The sequence below is a fragment of the Triturus cristatus genome, chromosome 7 (assembly GCF_964204655.1).
Source record: "Triturus cristatus chromosome 7, aTriCri1.1, whole genome shotgun sequence".
Taxonomy (NCBI): domain Eukaryota; kingdom Metazoa; phylum Chordata; class Amphibia; order Caudata; family Salamandridae; genus Triturus; species Triturus cristatus.
This window is the reverse complement of record NC_140590.1, coordinates 1,073,512,945-1,073,533,439: the sequence shown is the minus strand read 5'-3', so window position 1 is coordinate 1,073,533,439 and position 20,495 is coordinate 1,073,512,945. Positions and strand designations below refer to the sequence as shown.

Genomic DNA, 20,495 nt, shown 5'->3' with positions numbered 1-20,495 from the left:
CCCCCTCCTTTTCACAGGCAGCAGCCTGATACATAAATGACTCTACCTTAATCACTCCGGCTTCTCAGAAGCACTGGATTGCAGTGGCGTAGCTAGGCCTTTTGCCGCCCATGGTGGCCCCTGCTTTTGCCGCCTGCGACGTCGGAATTTCAAAGAGGGGTGGGCAGTGCTGGTGATTCCCCCGATCCTGCTGCCCCCCACCCTGCTACGCCACTGCTGGATTGGCATGTGACTCGCAGTACCTAAGCCTTAGTAATCATTTAGAGATACTGGCTTGTCGATACATTTCTCCCTCCATTTTTCAGTTGGTCTGCTCCGGGCACATGCATGCACAGGTGCTTGCAGATCTTGATTGAGCTGTGAGAGTGTTCTCATTCAATAAATCATCTGTTCATCCATCAAACAAGAGCCTCACCTTGGCCTTCTGGAGAACTTTGCCTTTGCCGGACGCTGCGATGGATGGAGGGCGCTTTCTCATTTCTGATGCGCTGTTGACGGGCACACACCGCTCCGGACAGCTGACCTCCTGCTGCTGTTTTACAGCCTGCTGAGGGAGGGGGCAAAATATGGCATTATTCGGAAATACTTATATACAGGAATTTAGAGCAAACAGAAACATGCATGTCCATGTGGTTTGTATATTTCGTGCCTTCTACAACACATATTTACATTAAGAAAAATATGTATTGAATAGCTTTCCAGTTGCAAGGCCCACAATATCAAGAGAGTTAAGATAAAATGAAATGGTTACTTACCAGTAGGAGTAGTTTTGCCAGAAGTGTTAGCAAAAGGCGTTGTAGTATCATCTGTGCTTCCTTGTTCATTTGAATGTCCACACATTAGTGTTTTGCAAAGTGTGGGGTGATGCCCATAGGGGTTTCCTTTAGTTACTGGTGAAACGTTGTTTGCTCTGGCAAAGGAGCCAAACAGTTGGTTTCCTTTACAAAACCCTTTTGTGTCCTGTAAATAGTACATTAAAGCACTCCACACATCCAACATGTGTATGTCTCTTGTGATCTGTGTCTTCGGTTTTTGAAGAAAGTTGGTAGCTGTATGCTTTGGCTGACATGAAATTGGGTAGCCACTTTGGGTGAAAATGTGGGCTAGTCGTGGAGACCACATTGTCCCTGTGGATCTGTAGGTATGGTTCCTGTATCGTTAACAATTAAAGTTCACTGACTATTCGTAATGAGGTGATCGCAATTAGAAAGGCTGTCTTTAGAGTGAGTGAACTTAGATCCGACTTGTGCATGGGCTCAAAAGGCTCTGTAATTTATTGAGTTGGTACGGTGTTCAAGTTACACAATGGTGCTGGAATTGATCTTGGTGGTGCCACTCTTTTAGAACCTTCCAAGAATCTCTTTACCATTGGGGATGTGAAGAGACTGTTACCTGAAGTACTCCTGGTGTATGCTACATTTGCTGCTAAGTGTACCTTTAGCGATGCGTAGGTTAGTCTGCTGTCTAGCAGGTATGAGAGGTATGTTAGCACTGTTTCCTGTTCTGTCCTCGTTTCCATTCTACTGTTATCTGTGCACCTGTGAATGTATCTATTCCATTTTGTTGTGTAACATTTCCTGGTACTTGGTTTGCTTGCTTCTCTTAGGATTTCCATTGTCCTGGGTAGAAGCTGTAGATGTCTAAATTCTAGATATTCAGAAGCCATGCTACTAGGCTGAGTGGGACTGGCTCCGGGTGGTACACTTTCCCGTCTTGCATTGATAGCAGATCTTGTTTTACTTTGAGTGTGATCATCTGTCCCTTGGACAGTTCTAGTAGGTTCGAGTACCAAGTTTGCAGGGCCCATTGTTGGGCTATGAGGATGAGGTTTGTCCCCGGTTGTCTGGTTTTGTCCAGTACCCTTGGGATCAGGGGAATCGTTGGAACGGCGTACACACATTTCCCTGCCTAGTTTATTGACATTTCAAATGATTTGAACTCCTTTCGATGGATGGAAGCAATCGACTACCATCAGTGGAATTTGTGTCCTGGTGGCTGTGGCTATGTATGAAACCTCATACACAAAGTCCTAACTTTGCAGTCAGTAAATAAGAAAAAGTCTCGTTAATTAAAGCAAGAAAAAAAGAAAAAAGAGAAAGAAAAAAAGAAGAATTAATCCAGCAGATTAAGAGGCCCCCCCTTTTTCAGCTAGATTTCTTACGAGCCTGTTCCCCATTGATTGGATACAAGAGGCTACTGTAACACTATTGGGTACACCTGCTTAATCACCTATACCTTAGGCTGATATACATTTCCTGTGTCCTGAAGAAGACCCGATACGACTATTCATAAATAGTGCTCAGTGTAGGGTCGAAACGTTGACGGCTTCCCAGTCCCTTATAATCGGATCTCCTTGTTGGTTAAAAGATAGGATATGCGACTTACAAGGATTATTGTATATCCATGAGGAATTTAAGGACTTTCAAAATAAGATTCTTTGTATATATTTTGTTTTATTTAGTAAATACGTGTATATATTGTAACTATTCACATTGTCACTTATTGCACTAAGTCACTCCATTCACTTTGTCACTGCGTCGTTTTTCCAAATATTGTATATACAGCCTTTCTTTTTCCTTTGACTTTGCTTATTCTTGAAAGAATAGATACTTAACTTAAATATAAAGAATACATTTCTGTATCTAAATTGCATATCCTTGATTGATATTGATTATTTAATTGATTTGTATATGCTGTGAGTTTTGATTTATCGTTAACGAAATTATTTGTTTCCCTATGGAACCATTGTTTATATTATGTAGTTTATTGACAGGGCATTCCCCTCTGATTAGTGGTGTAGAAACCTGGAGGTGAACTATTGGCATTTTGAGTTCTTTGCAGTTGCGAACAGATCTAGTGTTGGTCTTCCCCAGACCTTAAAGATTCTTTCCTGAGTTTTCTGTTTCAACTCCCTTTCGTGGGAAGTTCTGTCCTGCCTGCTAAGTCTGTCTGCCTCCATGTTATGTTTTCCTGGTAGGTGGAATGTCTGCAGTGAGATCTGTCTTTGGATCAGCCATCTCCATATTTCCTGGGCTAGTTTGGAAACCGTGAATGATTTTGTCCACCCTTTTTGTTGAGATAGAACATAGTTTTTTTGTTGTCCATTTGGATCAGTGCAGTTTGACCTGTTATGTGCGATTGGAGAGACCCTGGGGCTAGGAAAGCTGTTTTCATCTGCAGGTACGAGATGTGCTTTACTGTGTCTGTGCTGTTCCATAGTCCCCGTACCTTCAGGTTGCCTGCGTGCGCTCCCTAACCCTTGTGGGATGAACCTGTTGTTATCTTCACAGTAGAAGCTGGTGTCTTGAATGGTCTCCCCATGTTCACGCATGTTGATTTCCACCATTGTATCTCCTTTTCTACCTTTGCTGTGATGACGACTAGATCCTCCCAACTCTTAGTGGCTTGTGGCCATTTGTTGCAGATCCATTCGTGGATGGGGCGCATGTGTAATCTCGCATGTGTTATGAGTGGGATGCATTATGCCATCATGCTCATGAGTTTCATGACCATCCTCAATGTCAGAGACTGACCCCTCTGGTAAAGGCAAGCCAGCTCTGCGATTGCCTCTGCTGTCCTCTAGACTAATTATGCTTGTGATGTCTTGTGATTTAATGCTGCTCCTAGGAACACCTTTAGCTGTTCTGGTTGCGGTGAAGACTTTTTGTGATTTCTTGTGAAATCAAGGCGTTGCAGTGTGGCACTTACCATTTGTATGCCCTGTGACATCTTTCTTTTGATTGTGCTTTTACTAACCAATCGTCTAAATGTGGGTAGACATGGATTATTTGTCTTTTTAGATGGGCTATTACGACGTGAGCCACTTTGTGAAGACTCTTGGTGCTGACTTTATGCAAAATGGTAGTACGCTGAATTGGTAATGCACCATGTCCAGTAAAAATCTGAGCTTTTTTGGGCTCATAGGAATGTATAGATAAGCGTCCTTTAGGGCTAAGGAGGCCACATAATCGCTCTACCTTAGAAGTGGTATTACTCCTCGAAGTGTTGTCATCTTGTAGTGTTGTGTACGGATGAACTTGTTTATGAATCTGAAGCCTAAGATTGGCCTCAAGGTCAGGTCTTGCGTTGGCATCAAAAATAGGGTGAATAGTTTCTATTGTTTGTTTCCTATAAGGCTCTCTTTTGTAACTGTTTTTGGAACTCCTTTCTAAGTTGTATGATCTCTTGTCCCTGAAATTTCTTCGGTTTTGGCGGAATTTGTGCAGGCTCCTTGAGTACTTCTGTGCAGTGTCCGTGGCGTATTATATTTACAATCCAATATTTTTCCACTTCTGGTGGTAATCCCTTATTCTGCCTCCCGCGGGTATTTTCTGGTGGTATGGGACGCTGCATGAGTCACTTGCCAGTTGGGCCTCTTCCCCTTACTCTTCCTCGAAAGGACTGTCTCGCAGGGTGGTTGCTGCGTGGCATGGTGTGTGCTGCTTTGTGACGGTTGTTCCAGTTGGCCAGATGTGAAGAGCGCTCTGTCTGTGGGTCTGTTGGTTGTGGTTCTATCTCTACTGAAGGAATCCCTGAAATGTGGTGCTCCCATTTCGCATTTGCCGTCTCGTTCTTCTTTAACTGTTGGAGGGTATCATTCACTGCCTGTTCGAATAGGGCGTCACCTGTGAATGACATCCCCTTTGGTATCGCTTTGCTCGCCCTAAGTTGGCAGGGTATGCCCAGATGTGGGTCCCTTGCTCACTTTGCCACTGGATTCAAGATAGCCTGGCTGATGAGGGTTATGAACCCGAAACCGGTCCCAGGATGCTTGTTTCCGGTCCAGGGAAGACATGGCTTGGCAGTTTGGGCTGGACTGTTCCCATGAGGCACAGGGTCAGACTGATTTGCATATGGCCATGTCTGAACTGGGGTGGTGGAGTGAACTAAAGAATGATGATGGATCAAACCCAGATCAGTTGACTGGGGGTGAGTGTTTGATTTGCTCAAACCCTCCATCCATCATCCCCTTTGGTATCACTTGGTGTTACTAAGAGGCAGAAGCCCTTCTTCTAATAAGCCACATGCGCCCCAAAAATGTAGCAATTGCATAAGCGTAGAGTGAGCGAGGATCTGATTTAAGAAATCTCAGTGCAGTACTTTGACTGCGTGTACCCAACTGCTTGCAAAGGGGCTTGATCCATGTGAGACACGGGCGAACAATAGCAATGTAGGCAAACAAAACGTGAAATATAGTTTCATCAGCAGTATTACAAGCAGGACATATAATAGAAGTATCATTGGTCGCCCATTTGCAGGAATATTTCTCAAAGGGAGCACACCCACCCTGAATTGAAAATAAAGTTTCATGTCCAATGGGACAGTTATACAATCCCAGTAGAGTTCCAGGGCAAAGGGACATTTCAAATCAAGGAACTCCTCTGTAGTGTAACTGTTGCAGTTTTGGCAACATTATTTTGTATTCAACAGGACCAATAATGCTTTTTCAACAGCATTTTTGAGGGATCGAGTCTTGTGACTGGATCTCCCAAAGTTCCTTAAGGCACAACCAGTGCAGCGTTTTTTTTTATATGGGAGAAGCATGTAATTTTGTTGAACTTATCAGTGTTCATAACATCCTGCAGGGCAGCGGCATAGGGTCTGATTTCTGGAGTATTCCATATCCTTATCAAGAATAACAGTGGACGCAGTCTGGCCTTATCTTCTATCGCCTTCCTCTCCATATCAAGTAACAGTGGGAAGGTGGGAGTACTTTGTGGGAGAAGGGCCAAATTTCTTATGAACTTACTCTCCAACTTTACAAGCTCATTGATATTTTTTTTAAAACAATGCTCAGAACCATACAAGGCAGAGCCCTCAACCTTAGCTTTGTATATCTGTAGGGGAGGCGCTATTGGTTTACCAAAAAATGCACGGTGTTCCTTGGAAATGGCACCTGGGACCTGCTTGAGTTTAAGAAACATTTTCTTGACTTGGGGCTTCCAAGACATGGTCAAAGACAGTGTGATTCCAAGGTAATTGAATTAATCCACCTTCTTGAGTGTTGTGCCCGCCAGTCGTAGACTCCCTATTAATGTTCTGTGCTAATTGAAAGTCATAAACCTCATCTTTGCCGCATTGATCTCCAGCCCACAGAATATGCAAAACTCCTCAAACTGGAGTCATAGGTGTTGGAGCCCACTAGGGTTTTTGCAGCTCAATAAGTAATCCCCGTCAAATAATAAAATAGGTGTCTTCAGTGTCGCTAAATTGGGGGCAGCAGTGGCAAGGAGGGAAAGAAAGTAAACTATGTCATTAAGATACAGAGAAAACAGGGTGGTGGCCACAATACAGCCCTGACTCCTTTGTTGACAAGAATCAAATTGGTAAATTGGCCCTGGTTACCGAGCAAACTTTGGCATACTTACCCATGTGTAAACGAATGACCAGAGCTAAAAGATTAGGGGGCATACCCATTTTCTGAAGGACCTGCCATAATTTAGAGTGAGGAACTAGGTCAAGTGCTGACTTGAGGTCGACAAATGCAACATATAAGCAGCATCTGCCGACAGAAACCATCTTCCAATATATCAAGAGAAATCAGAAAACCTGGTCAATGGTGCTGGTTGTTTTGGGAAAACCAGCTTGAATGATGGCCAGTATCTCATGTTCAGCAGCGCAGCCATGAATTTTAATCAGTACGAGATGACAGAAGATTTTTTTAAATACAGTTGATAAGACTTATAGATCTGTAATTGGCAGACGAGGATCTATCCCCCTTCTTAAAAAACAGGTAAGACCTCAGCTCCCTTCCATGAATCTTTGATAGGGGCTCCCTTTGCTATTGAGTTGGCTAGGGCAAGATTTAACTTGGACCAGTTTCCTATGTCATAGACAATTACATCCCCTGGAGTACCATCTGGTCCGGACACTCTGCCGGTGGTGATATGTATCAAGGGTAGTGGCAATGTCGTCTAGGTCAAACAAGGGAGCTAATTGAATGGTGGAGGATCAACTACAAGGAGCACTCCTCCCATGGAACCTGGTGGTCCTTCAGAGTACAGTTTATAAAAGTAATCAAACCGGTCGGAGGTGGTACATTATTTGAGGGGGTGTGGGTGGAGGGTGAACCATTACAACCCCAGGTAACAAGCAATCAAAATTTGGTGGAATTTTACATAACAAGCTGTTTTAAGGTCTGACCACCCATTCCTGGTCGACCCATTCCTTTTTGGCTTTTGGTCAGGGTAGACTTGTATTCCTTCCTCAGGAAGTGAATACGGGCAGTATCCTTTGATTTTTTGGCCATGGCCGAGAGACTTCGTACATGACGATATTCCTTATAAAACCAACTGTTAGTTCTAATTTCCAGTTTGTGAGCATTAAAGACCAGAGCAGTGAAGTATGTCAACATGTGTCTGAAAAAATTAATATGTAAACCGCTGATTAAACTCAATTCCCTTTCTGAGTTTAGGGAGTTATTCAGCTAAGCCAAAGTAGATTATAAGGCTGAGGAAATGGCCAATAATGTATTTTGGCGAACAGCTATATGGTGCCATTTAAGCTGTTGCATGTCGTTAGAAAAGCACTAGATCCCCCTGGGAAACATCCTTTACCACGCAACCATTACAACGCGGTATGGTTACATCGTGGTTTTAACAACGCAAGTCGTTACACCGACTTGCACTGGAGGGCGCTGTAGGATAAGGAATAGTGTGAATTACTTTCCAACACCTTCCCTACTGTACGTAGACTGGAGTAGTAATTCACACTATCCCTATGTCCAGCGCCCTCCAACGCAAGTCGATGTAACGACTTGCGTTGTTAAAACCGCGATGTAACATACCGCGTTGTAATGGTACGCGTTGTTACATCATACATCCGATCCCCTGCAAGGGAAAAGGTAAGAGAATCAGTAAGATGCCTTCCACAAAAAGCTAAAAGGCCAGAGTCTCAGATTGACTAAAAAGTAGTCATGTGATGATTTGTTAATTGTGAAAGCCTCCTTCTGGTCAGATTTAGATAAGTTAAGAGCCGTCACCCCAAATTCTAGTGATAATGCCTTAAGCTGAAGAGTAGCTTGAGTCCATCTTTTAATAGGAGGGAGGTCAAGTTGAGGAATAGTCCATAATGCACCATCTTCATAAGATGGGCTAGCATCATCACCATCCAGGGCCTGAAGAGCTGTATTGCTGAGTGAGATCAACGCTGGAAGCTACCAGGATAGTCTTCCAAGCACTGAACAGTTTGTGAGGCCTAGAAACCCTTAACCTCCCGAGAGTAGACATTATAAATTTCAATGCTGGAAAATGTATCACTTACTAGCCCGATTCCTAAGATGTCTGGGCACTCTATGTCAACTTTTTGAAATCTGCATCCCAATCGCACTCAACTTTGCTGGAATGCAAAAGTTTAGATAGCCTGGCCTAAAGACTGGATCTGCACACCATGTTTCTTGGAACATGCAACTATCCTGTAGGTCTATAAAACTATTCCAGTCTGGTATGGCAACTTTGGACTTAAGACCAGTCACGTTCCATGAAACAAAAGACACCAAGGGATTAGTACGTGTAAAAGTGGTGTCACTGGTGAGGGTTTTGAGGGCCAGATCATCATGGTTGAAAGTACTTGGGCTAGAGCTAGAGCCTGCCGGTATAATAATGCATTGAGTGGTTGATCATCCATTAAGGCAGCAGGCTCACAGTCAGTAAGACTATCTCGTGTGAACTGGAAACTTGGGTGATCTCTTGCGGAGCAACCATCAGGCAGAGGAGTAACCACAGACAAAGAGGAAGAATTGGTATTAAGAGGAAGTAGTCAGTCAACTTCCTGTAAAGGGGATCAACCACCAACCACAGATGGAAAATTGCAAGAAGCACTAAAGAGGAGGTTGTCAGCCTGCTGATATTTAATGCAAATAGTAGTATTGAGAGCAGAAGAAGTTCTAATGTCAAATGCCACCAGATTATCGGCCAGATCCCTGCCTCAAAGGGATAGTTTGATGCTGTCAAATGACAAATTTGTTTACGGGTGTCTTCTGGCACTATGAATATCATCATGAACAACAGAGCAACACCCCATCACCTGGCGAATCCAATGAATGGCTTTATTATTATTTCCATGTCCTCCCTTTCATAGTGTTGTTGTAGAGGTAATTTGGGAACACTGACTAAGAAAACAGAACTAGCTGGATGAGTAGGTCTATTACCAGCAGGAGGGCCGAGCAGGCCTATAACACCTTGCCTAAAGTCGTTGTTACAGGGACTAACTCTTGACCCTTCATCATAACAATTACTAAACGGTTTAGCGTATTCGAAGGAGCCAGGACGTCTCATGCATTCTGTGAGTTTTTATTTTTTTCAGATCCCTCTATTCTAATTAGATGGTCTTTGACATGAGTCAAACAAACTACCTTAAGTAATCCTTCAGTAGAGAGATTTCAAATTGACCTGGTTTCAGGATCAGCAGAGCGGGGTTCTTGTGGATGAATAATCTGTTTTTTTGGTGCTAGCCAAATCCACTAGTAGCTGATTCAGTGCATTAGATATGGGGCTAAAATCAGTGATTTTAGTTCCCCCACCTCACCTCTAAGCTCCTTGATTTGTAGTATAAGATGGAACAAGTCGTCTGAAGTAGAATACGGCAACGTTGGTACTTCTATTGGCTTACTGGATGTTTCCAAGATTTTTGTGCTCCCCAGTAAAATGTGTCAGAAGTAGGAAATGATTGATACAGGGTAGAATGTGTTCATGGTGGAGTTGGTCTGTTGTTACTCTGTTACAAGCTGAATCAACAGCAGTCATTGGGGGAGGGGCAGCTTTGGCAGTAGATTTCCTAGTAGAATTCTCTTTTAAGTAGCTTGCCAATGTCTGTCCTTGCTTTTTTGGAATGGCCCCAGGTTCACCTTGGGAGGAGGAATGAACTCCTATAATTGTTTCGACTTCTTCTTTTAAGAGGTCAATTTCTTTGAGTGTACAATTGTTAGGTTTAGGTGGGCCCCTACAATATTTGGCAGTGCCCTGCACCAAGTGGGAAGCCTTTTGTTTTCCCATTGTGTGAACACTAAGGGAATGAAGGCAGGAAATCGTTTGTTACCATGCCTGCTTGAAGGAGAAATCACTAGCAAAATATGAAACCTAACAAAGCAAATATAATAAATGAACAATAATAAAAATAACCCCATCAAAAATGTTAAACTGTAAGTCCTTTTTTGAAGTAAACAAGTATGATAGGTCAAAGAAGCTTTATAAAAGTCACTCACAAATGCTGCACAAGATAAGCCACAGTACCATGGGCCATTTAAGGTGTCTAACCAAGTGGGGTGTCCCAGCCCAGCCTCCTCCAGGCTCTTACGGGAGCAGGACAGGCCCGCTCTTGGCCCCAGCACTGCCCTCGCGTCCCGCACAGTGGGATAATTAAGGTGCTTTTGAGCCAGTAGCTGGAGGCCCCGCCCCCTGGAAGCGGCAGTCAGCAACCACGCCTCCTGGAGCATTGGCGAATGGGGAATTCAGTCCCATGATGTGATGTGAATCCAGGGAGGTGAAGTACCCCAAAGGTTGCCTTCTAAGCGTCCCGTGCAGCTGGATAAATTAGGTGCTTTTGAGCCGGTAGATGAGGCCCCGCCCCCTGGAAGATGCAGTTTTTCAACTGCGCCTCCTGGCGTGTTGGTTAATGGGGAGTTGAATCCCCTGATGTGATGTGAGTCCAGGGAGCTGAAGTGCCCCAAAGGTTGCCTTCTAAGTGTCCCCAAGGAGGAAACATGAATATCCTTTTTCCTCCTCTAGTTGTCCCCCATATGTCTTTTAAGCCCTCTTGATGAGGCTGTTGTAGAGGTCGTCTGGTGCAGAAGGCCTCGAACGGTAGCTGTCCACCCCCTCCTATGAGAATTTGGCATTGAGATCATGCCATGTCTCCTCAAACTGGTTCTGGTCATCTATCCCTGTCGAAGGCTTCGGGGGAATAAAGAATTCCCGCAAGGATTTGTCGAACTCCTTCTTCCTTTGCAAGAGGATGGCCATTTTGGCCTCGAGCCTTCTCTTCTTCTGTTTGACCACGAGCGCTTTTTGTTCAGCGTCGGTCTCTAATTTGGGATGGACGGCTACATGTCTCTAAAACTTTGCCCTTGTCTTTCGCTCCCTCTCGAGACGATGTTGTGTTCAGGGTTTCAACCGTTTTTTGCCTCCATCATATATCCCTTGGTCAGGATCCATGTGGCTATTTTTTCCTTGGCTGACCTTCAGTCAACAAGGGCTTCTAAGCCGAGGCTACCTTTGGGGGCTTATTGTCCGAGGACTTAGTGTCTGAGCCTTTAGGAAGTTTAGTTACCTTTGACTTCTTCTTTTCAGAGCCCTTTACTGCCTTTTTTGCAGCTTGCTTCCTTTCAGCATCGGCCGTATAGATCTTGGTGTCCGACTCTTTTCCATGAGCTGTTCTGGCCACCTCAATGTTGTTCTTCTCAACGCTGGATAAGCCAAGGTTTTTGAGCGATACCTGCATCGTATGTGTTCGGGCCATGGTGCAGTGCTCTAGCCTCTGTAATCGACGTACCTTGAGAGTCTTGAGAACAAACTCGGTGCAGGACTTGCAGTTTTCGTCATTGTGGATTTTTGACAGACAAAGGTTGCAGATCTCATGGGGTCTCCCTGGGGTAACTTGTAGTGGCAGTTGGGGTATTTTCCAAGACCCTCATCTGCCACGCCCCTCTTCATTCTCTGACCAAGTGGTTGTTAAAGACGGGGTCCCTTGTTGGGATAGGATCCCCTTTTCTTGTCGTCGCTTTCCTAACTTTCTTCTGCAATTTGGTTGATCTTCTTAATTTTCTCTGTTTTCCCCCAAAAATTCAGAGCTCCTCAATTGTGCTTCCAGTCCCACTGCGGAAAAAAGAATAGGAAAATGGCGACTATGCACAGGAACTTCCAGGGTGCCATCTGATGTCACACAGGGGATGGACATACCACCAAATGGCGGTCGACGATGCCCACAAAAACAAAAAGAGAAAAGAAACAATCAAAAACGATTCCGGACCCAACCACTAGATGGCGGAATAATGCGCAGCATGTGAATCCAGAAACAGATTCATGCTGCAAAACCACAAGTTGCAATATATCAGTCAGAAATATCTTTTCGTAAGGTGAAGGGGCAAAAACGAACCCATCCACATGAATCTCAATCACGTGTCAATGCTGTGCTACCAAAATTGTGGTCGCAAACCATTAATGGCCTAACACTACCTCAAAGGACAATGGCTATCTTGTCTCACAAATATATTTGCCTGCTGTGCATGCAATGTTTTGTATTGGGTATACACTTCTCTTGAAGGTAAACACATGATTTGCTGATAAGATGAAATAGTACCCATGGGCACGGTTGCAAATTCTGAAGTATTTTAATATTTTATGGTGACCAGGCACTATTATAAGGTATTAGCTATGCAAAAGCTGATTACATACAACAATATTTGTTACAATTCAGAACTACCTGCAAAACAAATGTAAGCTGTTCAAAGAACCATTTGGTTTGAATTTCTCCAATATTGTGTTAAGAAAAGTGCCCCTTCACCCCCCAGCAATGGTCAGATTCAATTGTAACACTCATTAACACAGTGCTCCCAGACAAACTGCACAAACATTCCCTAATCCAAACTATCCCTTCCAATACTCACAGATCTACAAAACATAATCCTAGAGGTATAGTTGAAAACAACCTTAGGCGAGTCCCTCTCACACAAGAACCCAACACAACCCTCATCAAGCCTCGTCTTAACTGCATACTTCTAAACTGCAGATCTGCCACAAGACATGCAGCTGATTTAGCCGACCTCAAACTCATGCATGAAGCTGACCTATTAATTCTGACCCAAACCTGGTTAAATGAATCTCCTACGCCCATACTCGACATACTGGTACCCCAGAACCATGATATCCTCAGACTAGACAGAATTGATAAGACAGGTGGTGGGATTGCCTGCATATACCGGAACAATCTCTCAGTGAACCACTCCCAATCTCCAGTATTCCCCTGATGTGAATACCTATGCTTAGACATCACTAGTAATACCAAACCAGTTTGTTCTCTGCACATTCTCTATCACTCACCAGGTGATAACCTCACCTTCATCAAACATCTCATGGATATTGGAGACCTCAATCTCCACTGGAATGACCCTAATGATCCAGCGGTCAATAGCCTCAAAGCCTTCCGTTCGAACCTTGACCTCACCCAAGTCTGTAACAGCTCCACACATGATAAATGCTCAATCCTTGACTTTGTCATTTCTAAGGCCGAATCCATTCAGCTCGATACGATCCTACCATGTGATTGGTCTGACCACCACATCATCACCTTCTTCATCGACGAAACAGTAAAACTTAAATCTGCTCAACCCACGAGAACTAAAATATGGAAGAGGGCATCTGAAAAATATTGGTGCTGAGCTAATCACAACATCCAGCCCCAACATCCTTCTTCCCTCAGTAGGTTTATCCGATGTTCAAGATCTTACCAACCACTACTTCTACTCCATGAACATGGTATTAGACAAGGTCGCCCCCCTACATCTGAAGAGAGTCTCGACAAAAGACTCAAGCCCTGGTACGATGGAAGACTCAATGAGGACAGACGATCCCTAAGATTAATTGAACGAAGATGGAGATCAGCACCATCCGCCAACCACCTCAAGCTGCTAAGAACGAAGAGAAACTCCGACTACAGAAAGATCAGACGATCTAAAGCAGACTTTTTCAGTAATCAATTATGCCAAGCCAAGAATCGTCCCAAAAAACGATTCGATCTAATCAAAACACAATCTAAGGGTGCACCTCACCCCCCCCCCCACGCTAACACAGGCCCACCACCCAATTGTGAAGTCTTGCATCCTTCTTCACTATGAAGACCGAAAACATAAAAAAGGACTTACTCAATGATTTAATAACTCACACTGACACACACATAGTCACTTCATCATCCTCTGCAGGAGTACCACCCGAGGTTCACCAAAGTGCGACCTAAAAAATAATGCCTCCTGATCCTCCTTCAATACCTACAGTGAAGAAGCTATACTCAAAATGCTCTTGGCTTTGAATCCCGCCAATCACTATACAGACCTTCCCCCTGCAAGCTGTATAAAAGACTTCATTCCACTGTTACTGCCTTTATGGACCAAGATTATAAACACCTCTCTCCTTCAAGGAATCATCCCTGATAATCCTTAAATCGGGGCAAGTATCTCCCATCCTAAAGAAGCCAACAGCTGACCCCTCAGACTTAAATAATTACCGCCCAACATCCAACATTCCTCCCCTGGCCAAACTCTTAGAAAAATGTGTACACCTTCAGCTTGGCAACCACATAGACCATTTCAACCTTCTCAACTAATATCAAACCGGCTTCCGCGCATGGCACAGTACTGAGTCAGCCATGACCCACATAATAGATGATGCACTACAAATCCTTGACCAAAACGAAGCCTGTTTGCTATTCTGGCTTGACCTTTCTTCGGCTTTTGACACCGTCAAACACGACAATTTGCGAGACCGACTGAAACACAGAATGGGATTATCTGGATCTGTTCTCTAAATTGGTTCACCTCGTTCCTTCAAAACAGATTGCAATGATTCAATGTTAATCAATCCCTGTCTGAACCTGTTCTAGTCACTTTAGGAGTCCCGCAGGGACCATCCCTCTCTCCTACACTTTTCAATTTATTCATGGAACCACTCACCGAAATTCTCAACTCCTCTAACGTATAGTATCATATGTATGCAGATGAAACACAGCTATATTTAAAGATCCACTCACTAAAAGACATCAAATCTTTCAACTCAATGCTACAAAAAACTCAAACTGGCTGGCCGAAAACCACCTGAAACTAAATACACTCAAAACCGAATTCCTCCTAATTGCCCCTCCCTCCCAAGTAACCATAATCCAAGACTGGCTGAAACATCTAACAGCACTCAACTGCCAACCTCTTATTATCGACTCAGCGAAATCGCTAGGAGTAACTCTGGACAGAAATCTAAATATGCAGAAACACATCAGCGCAGCAACAAAAGGAGCAAACTTTCAGATGAACACCTTGAGAAAACTAAAACCCTTCCTGCCGACAAAGGACCTCAAACTGGCAGTTCAAGCACTAGTTATCCCAAGAGTGGAATATGGGAGTGTCTCCCTTTGCGGTCTTCCCAGATCTTCAACGGCCCCTCTAGAGCTTCAATCAACGCAGCAGCTAGACTTACTGGCTCCAAAAGAAACTTTCACATCTTCCCGGACCTCAGATCGCTTAACTGGCTAATCTTCGAAGCTAGAATTCAACTAAAAATTGCGGGGCAGATTTACAAGAAAGTAACGCATCTGTAAAGATGCGTGACTTTCCCTGCGCCACCATTAGAAACCCTTGCGCCACTATTGATGCACCGTATTTACAATATGGCGCACCATGGCGCAAGGATTGACAGATGTGTCAGAAATTCTGATGCATCTGATTACGCAAAAGTCACGCATTGCTGGAGTGGTGTCGCTAGCACGACGCAACTCCAGCAATGCAGGGGGAGGCCTATCCTCATTGTGCTGCGTCACTCCTTACGCCTTCTTCAAGCAGGCGTAAGAATTTGATGCAGTGGCATCCTAGAAGTGGCGTAATGAAATCTTGAAGATTTCACTGCGTCACTTCTACGAGCCTTTTTTTTGCGTTAAAACGCCCACCCTGCATACATTATACCTGATGCAGGTATAATGTGACGCAGGGCTTTACAACGTGACGCACCTCCCTAGATGCATCACGTTGTAAATTGGCCACATTTTTACACTTCTGCTATGTCACGAAAAGTGACGCAACAGTGGGGCAGAAATGACGCAAGGGGCTTGTAAATCTGCCCCTGCATGTTTAACGCATAAAGCCATACATCACAACACTCCTAGCTATCTGGCACAGAAATTGATGCCTTCATGTGGCAACAGATCCTCAAGAAGTGCTACTGACCTTCTACTGAAAACATTCAACCGAGCCTTCTAGGGGATGTCGCCCAGGATCTGGAATGCACTGCCACCAGAAACTAGACTGAATTCATCAACTGCATCTTTCAAAAAAGAAGTGAAATCTCTTCTCATGTCTAAATTCACATGATCAATGTTTATAAATGGTTATACGATTCTTGACTTATATGGACCATTATGTTATTTACTGGATGCCTGTCTGTTACCTATATTTACCCTGTAAAGCGCTCTGATACCCGCAAGGGTCTTGTTCGCGCTATATAAAACCTTCAAAATAAAAATAAAAATAAATTGGCTTGTGAAATACAAGTCTGTAATAATGTGCTCTTCAGAAACCATGTTAGATTGCTTCACATTGCTTGCCAGCGGTGGATACATGGTGGGAGACACTTTGCTACAGGAGAGACTTACCACACCATCAGTCTTGCCAGTCACGGCCAGCCCTAGTGACGGTCCACCTGCCAGGGACTTCTTCAAGTTCTCTTTCACTGCGGTGAGCTGCAGCTCCAGGTCCACTCGCCGCCCTTCCCTCTGCTTGCACTGCTCCTCCAGCGCTGCCACCCTTTCCTCCAACTGTTTCTGCTTCTTACCTGGAAGGGAGGGGGGGAATAAACGAAACCACTATCTGTGAAATTTAGCATGCTATGGGTTGGAATTCAGAAATTAGAACATTCAAAAACAAAGTTTGCACCCAATACCTAAAACATACTAAACTCTCACTCTGTAAGCATGTGGAGGACGATTCAACTTTAAATTTAAGGTCAATATAGGTTAAAAGGGGAATCTCACAGGAATTCTTGATTATTTCCTAATTTTACAGTAAAAGGGGCTTGAACAATGGCTTTTATGAACAGTCACATTTTGCTTCATAAAGCCTCTTTGGATACTTCAAGTTGTACTGACATTGTCTCTCCCACTTAGTGAGATGATTAAACAGACATTCATAAACTTTAGGCTAATTCTGTGTGCGTTTGCAACTGAGGCAGGCTGAGGAAAAACAGCGTGAAGTAGCAAATAGGTATAACCTATTGAAGGATTTCATTATCATATTCTACCACAAAAGACAATTTTTAATTTGACACGTTCGAGAATACCTTGCAATCCAAAAAGCATTGGCAAAGCCAATCGTTGACTGACATTTGGCTTTGTCAAAGCTTGTTTAGTTTTGCTATGGTTGTTATACAACATTGCTGTGGGAGCTGCCACACCCTCACCAATATATAAAAAAAACTATTATGAAAAGCACAAATACTTTCCTAATCTCAAAAAGCACATATTGCCATGGCAAGCCTGGCTTTTAAAGAAATTATGTTTTGTGAATGTGACCCTGGTAAAAAAAAAAGAAGAAAGCTTGGACCCATTGCCACCATGCTGTAGTGGGCAGGAGAAAAATGGGCATGATACAACGACAAACCAAAGGATGACGAGGGTTGACTCTGCCCTGTCCTACTGAATGATGATGGTCACAGAGTGGTGTTTAAGTAGGGGTCAGACGGAACTTTTCAGAAAGACTGACACTGCCCTCGCCGTCTGACACCACAGTCAATGCAAGACATTCCTGCTTACAAAATGCGAAGAGGGGCATTCTGTTTGCGGCAAACACTAGATGGCAGGAGAGTGCACAGTAAGTGATGTACAACAACACGTGCTGAAGTGAGATGTATTATGGTCGATCCACCGCTGGCAGGAGTTATGATCAGGGCCACTGGAATTATACGATTGTTCGGCCGTGGTGATTTTTGCCTAATTGTAGATTTGCCGCATTATCCATTATTGGCTGCATAATCTGCCGTTTTTAACCCCCCCAATAATGTTTCTTGCTCAAACAGTTCAAATGTTAGTAAAAACACAGCGACACGTGTTACTGCGTAGTGGGAGGTCGTTTGCAAAGGTTGACTGGTCACTTTTATGTAGTTTATTGCTATATTTGGGTGTTAAACTGGTACTAATGAGGCACAACTAATGCCCTGACACCGTAAAGAAGCTTGGAAATAACGAAATAATAAAGTAGTACCATCACAAAATGTGCTGCATAATGCCACATAATTTGCCTTTTCTTGCCGCATAATTTACTCAACTCTGCTGAATAATTTGACTCTCTTCTGCCACATTATTCCAGTGGCCCTGGTTATGATACACTCCTGCTTAGGACTTCCTACCTGTGCTCGTCTTCAACGCCTCCTTCAGCTCCTTCTTTTCCCTCCGCAGGGACAGCAGGTCATTGCGGATGGACTCCTTCTCCTTCTCCAGTTTCTCCTTCTCACTTACGAAGCGGCGGGCGTCCTCCTCTGCCCGATTCTTGCCATACTTGTACTGGTTCACATCTGCAGGTAAACGAGTAGGAGAGGAAGGGATAAGTGATGGACAAACAGTCAATAATCATGTCCTCAAAAATGAGACGACGATAGGGGGGAACATACTCGAGGCATGGCGCTTGATCTTGACTTGAGGGTCTATTCGGCGGGACTTCTCGCTGCAGGACGACGCGTGACGTTTCACCTGCGTGCCCAAAGGACGAGAAGGCGCATCCACCTGTAAGAGAGTAAAGGACAGAAGAACTCTGTCAGAACAAACTGCAGAACATGCATCAGAGTGGAAGAGAAACCTCTGGGGAGAACTTTTCCTATAAAATATCCCTTGAGCTATGAAGGACCATTATTTCCTTCATCACTCAACATGCTTTTAATCATGGCAGGATACACCATTTTAATAAACAGTTATGAGGTGCAGGGGTGGCGCCTCGAAAAGGCGGAGGAGCGTCGCCCCACTGACCAAGTCAAAAAGGAAAAAATGATAATGACTTATTGTTATTATCAATTTATTTTTCCGTCCTTGCTCAGCTGGGTAGGGGCGGGCTGCTCTGCTCACAGAGGGCAGGAGAGGAGTGGTTTGCCCAATCCAAGGGCGCATGACGTTTAGAGGGCCGCCTCGGGCCGGTCAAACCCTCATGCTCACTTTGCATGTTCTCCACCCAGGCTGCATTACAACCTGGGTGGAGAACATGTCCAAGCTCTCATTGCCTGGCTGAGCACCGAACCATGGCACTCATACCAATCACAACACTGCATTACAGCATGGTGATTGGCTATGGGAAGCCTGGGAGCCAGGTGCTCCCTGCCCTGGAGTCCTGGAAGCGGGCGAAGAGGACAGAGAGGTGGCGGCAGCAGCACACAGGTAAGTGTTTTTTTTTCATTCTCTTCCCTCTTCCCCCGCGACCCGCACTCCCACCGCCGTTAAATACCAACCACCACTGATTAGGTAACCCTTGGTCACTTTATCCTCACAATTTTCTTTTCCAATCTATACTTTCAGCACCCTCACTTTAGCCTTGTCACAACTAAAAATATCTAAAAGATCTCTGGCAAAGAGCCCCTTCATGGGGCCTCTTGGGCATTGCAGCGCTAGCCCAACGAGGAGCTGCCCGATGATGAAGCATGCCATCTGACTGGGTGGATGAGGGCTCTAGCTTCTGAATCTTCGGATTCCTCTGACCTCACCTTCAACAGGGACAACACCTTCAGAATCTCCCATTTGAAGTTTTATAGCAATGGCATAATCCTTGTCTAGTGATTTATATTCAGGAGCATTTAGGTTGCACCTTTGTAGGATCCTAGTCCCCATGTTTTGTTGAGAACTGGGAGCATACATTAGGACAAATCGAAAAGAGGCCTGAACTTTGTTGCAGCATTTCTCAAACTATGAAATAATATTGGACATTTTAACTATTTTCCTGAATAAGGCTCACAAATATTCTTTTTACCAATGTGGAAACTACTGGCTTAACTAATACAAAACCTTTTGCACTTGTTCAATACAAAAAGATAGAAAGTATTGTGGCTACTGAGCAGCCTTACGGATCTGCGATTCGTTTGTAAAAGTTGGGTTTAGCACACTGGATGCACATGCATACCAGAAGGGAAATAAAAAACAGATTTTACATAAACTCCGATTGAAACTAGAGCAGCAGAGACAAGCATAATGGAAAGGGCTCTTTGCAAATAAAGCTCAGTGATTGTCTGGTCCTTTTTGCCATCTCCCATTAAAAGAATAAGAGCAACGCATGCGCAGCAGATTCTGTAGCCTGTTTACCTTCTCATAAGGGACATCGTCATACTCGCGAGAGTCGGTGCTGCTTCTGTGTGACGAAGTTGCCCACCTGTGAGGGGAATACATAAGCAATATTTTTTTTTAAATTGAAAAGCACTTCTTGCCAAAACTAAATACAAAATTTACAAACACGATACATAAAATATTGAAACGCTCTCAAGAAAAGAGGGGTAATTGACGATTACAGTGTGCTTAAGAAAGTCCAGGTGAAGGTGCAGCATTTAGAAATTAAATTAAAAAAGGATGAGTCTGAAAAGAGCAATATAGAAGATCCCCAATTAGGGAGCATCATAAGAAAATTGGGCATAAGGATGATTATGTACAATGACGTTTCGGGGGCAATAAAGAGTAAACAATGGTTGATATGAGGAATCCAATCTATTTAAAGAAGAGGAGCGTCAACTGATGCATGTAAATACAATACAAAGGAGAAAGAAACAACTTTCACCATACAC

General features: G+C 43.9%; 1 protein-coding gene across 4 annotated transcripts in view; it reads right to left on the bottom strand.

Moving 5' to 3' along the window:
- AFAP1L1 (actin filament associated protein 1 like 1) overlaps window positions 1-20,495 on the bottom strand; it is a 275,377-nt gene that overhangs the window by 28,870 nt on the left and 226,012 nt on the right. For 3 of the 4 annotated variants that reach the window (XM_085618165.1, XM_085618163.1, XM_085618166.1), the window contains 5 exons: window positions 20,023-20,089; window positions 18,354-18,465; window positions 18,093-18,257; window positions 16,345-16,523; window positions 416-547 (listed from right to left, as the gene is read on the bottom strand). In XM_085618165.1, the coding sequence (XP_085474291.1) occupies window positions 416-547; window positions 16,345-16,523; window positions 18,093-18,257; window positions 18,354-18,465; window positions 20,023-20,089 (655 nt within the window). The remainder of the gene's footprint in view (window positions 1-415; window positions 548-16,344; window positions 16,524-18,092; window positions 18,258-18,353; window positions 18,466-20,022; window positions 20,090-20,495) is intronic. The other variant, XM_085618164.1, reaches the window with a different exon arrangement.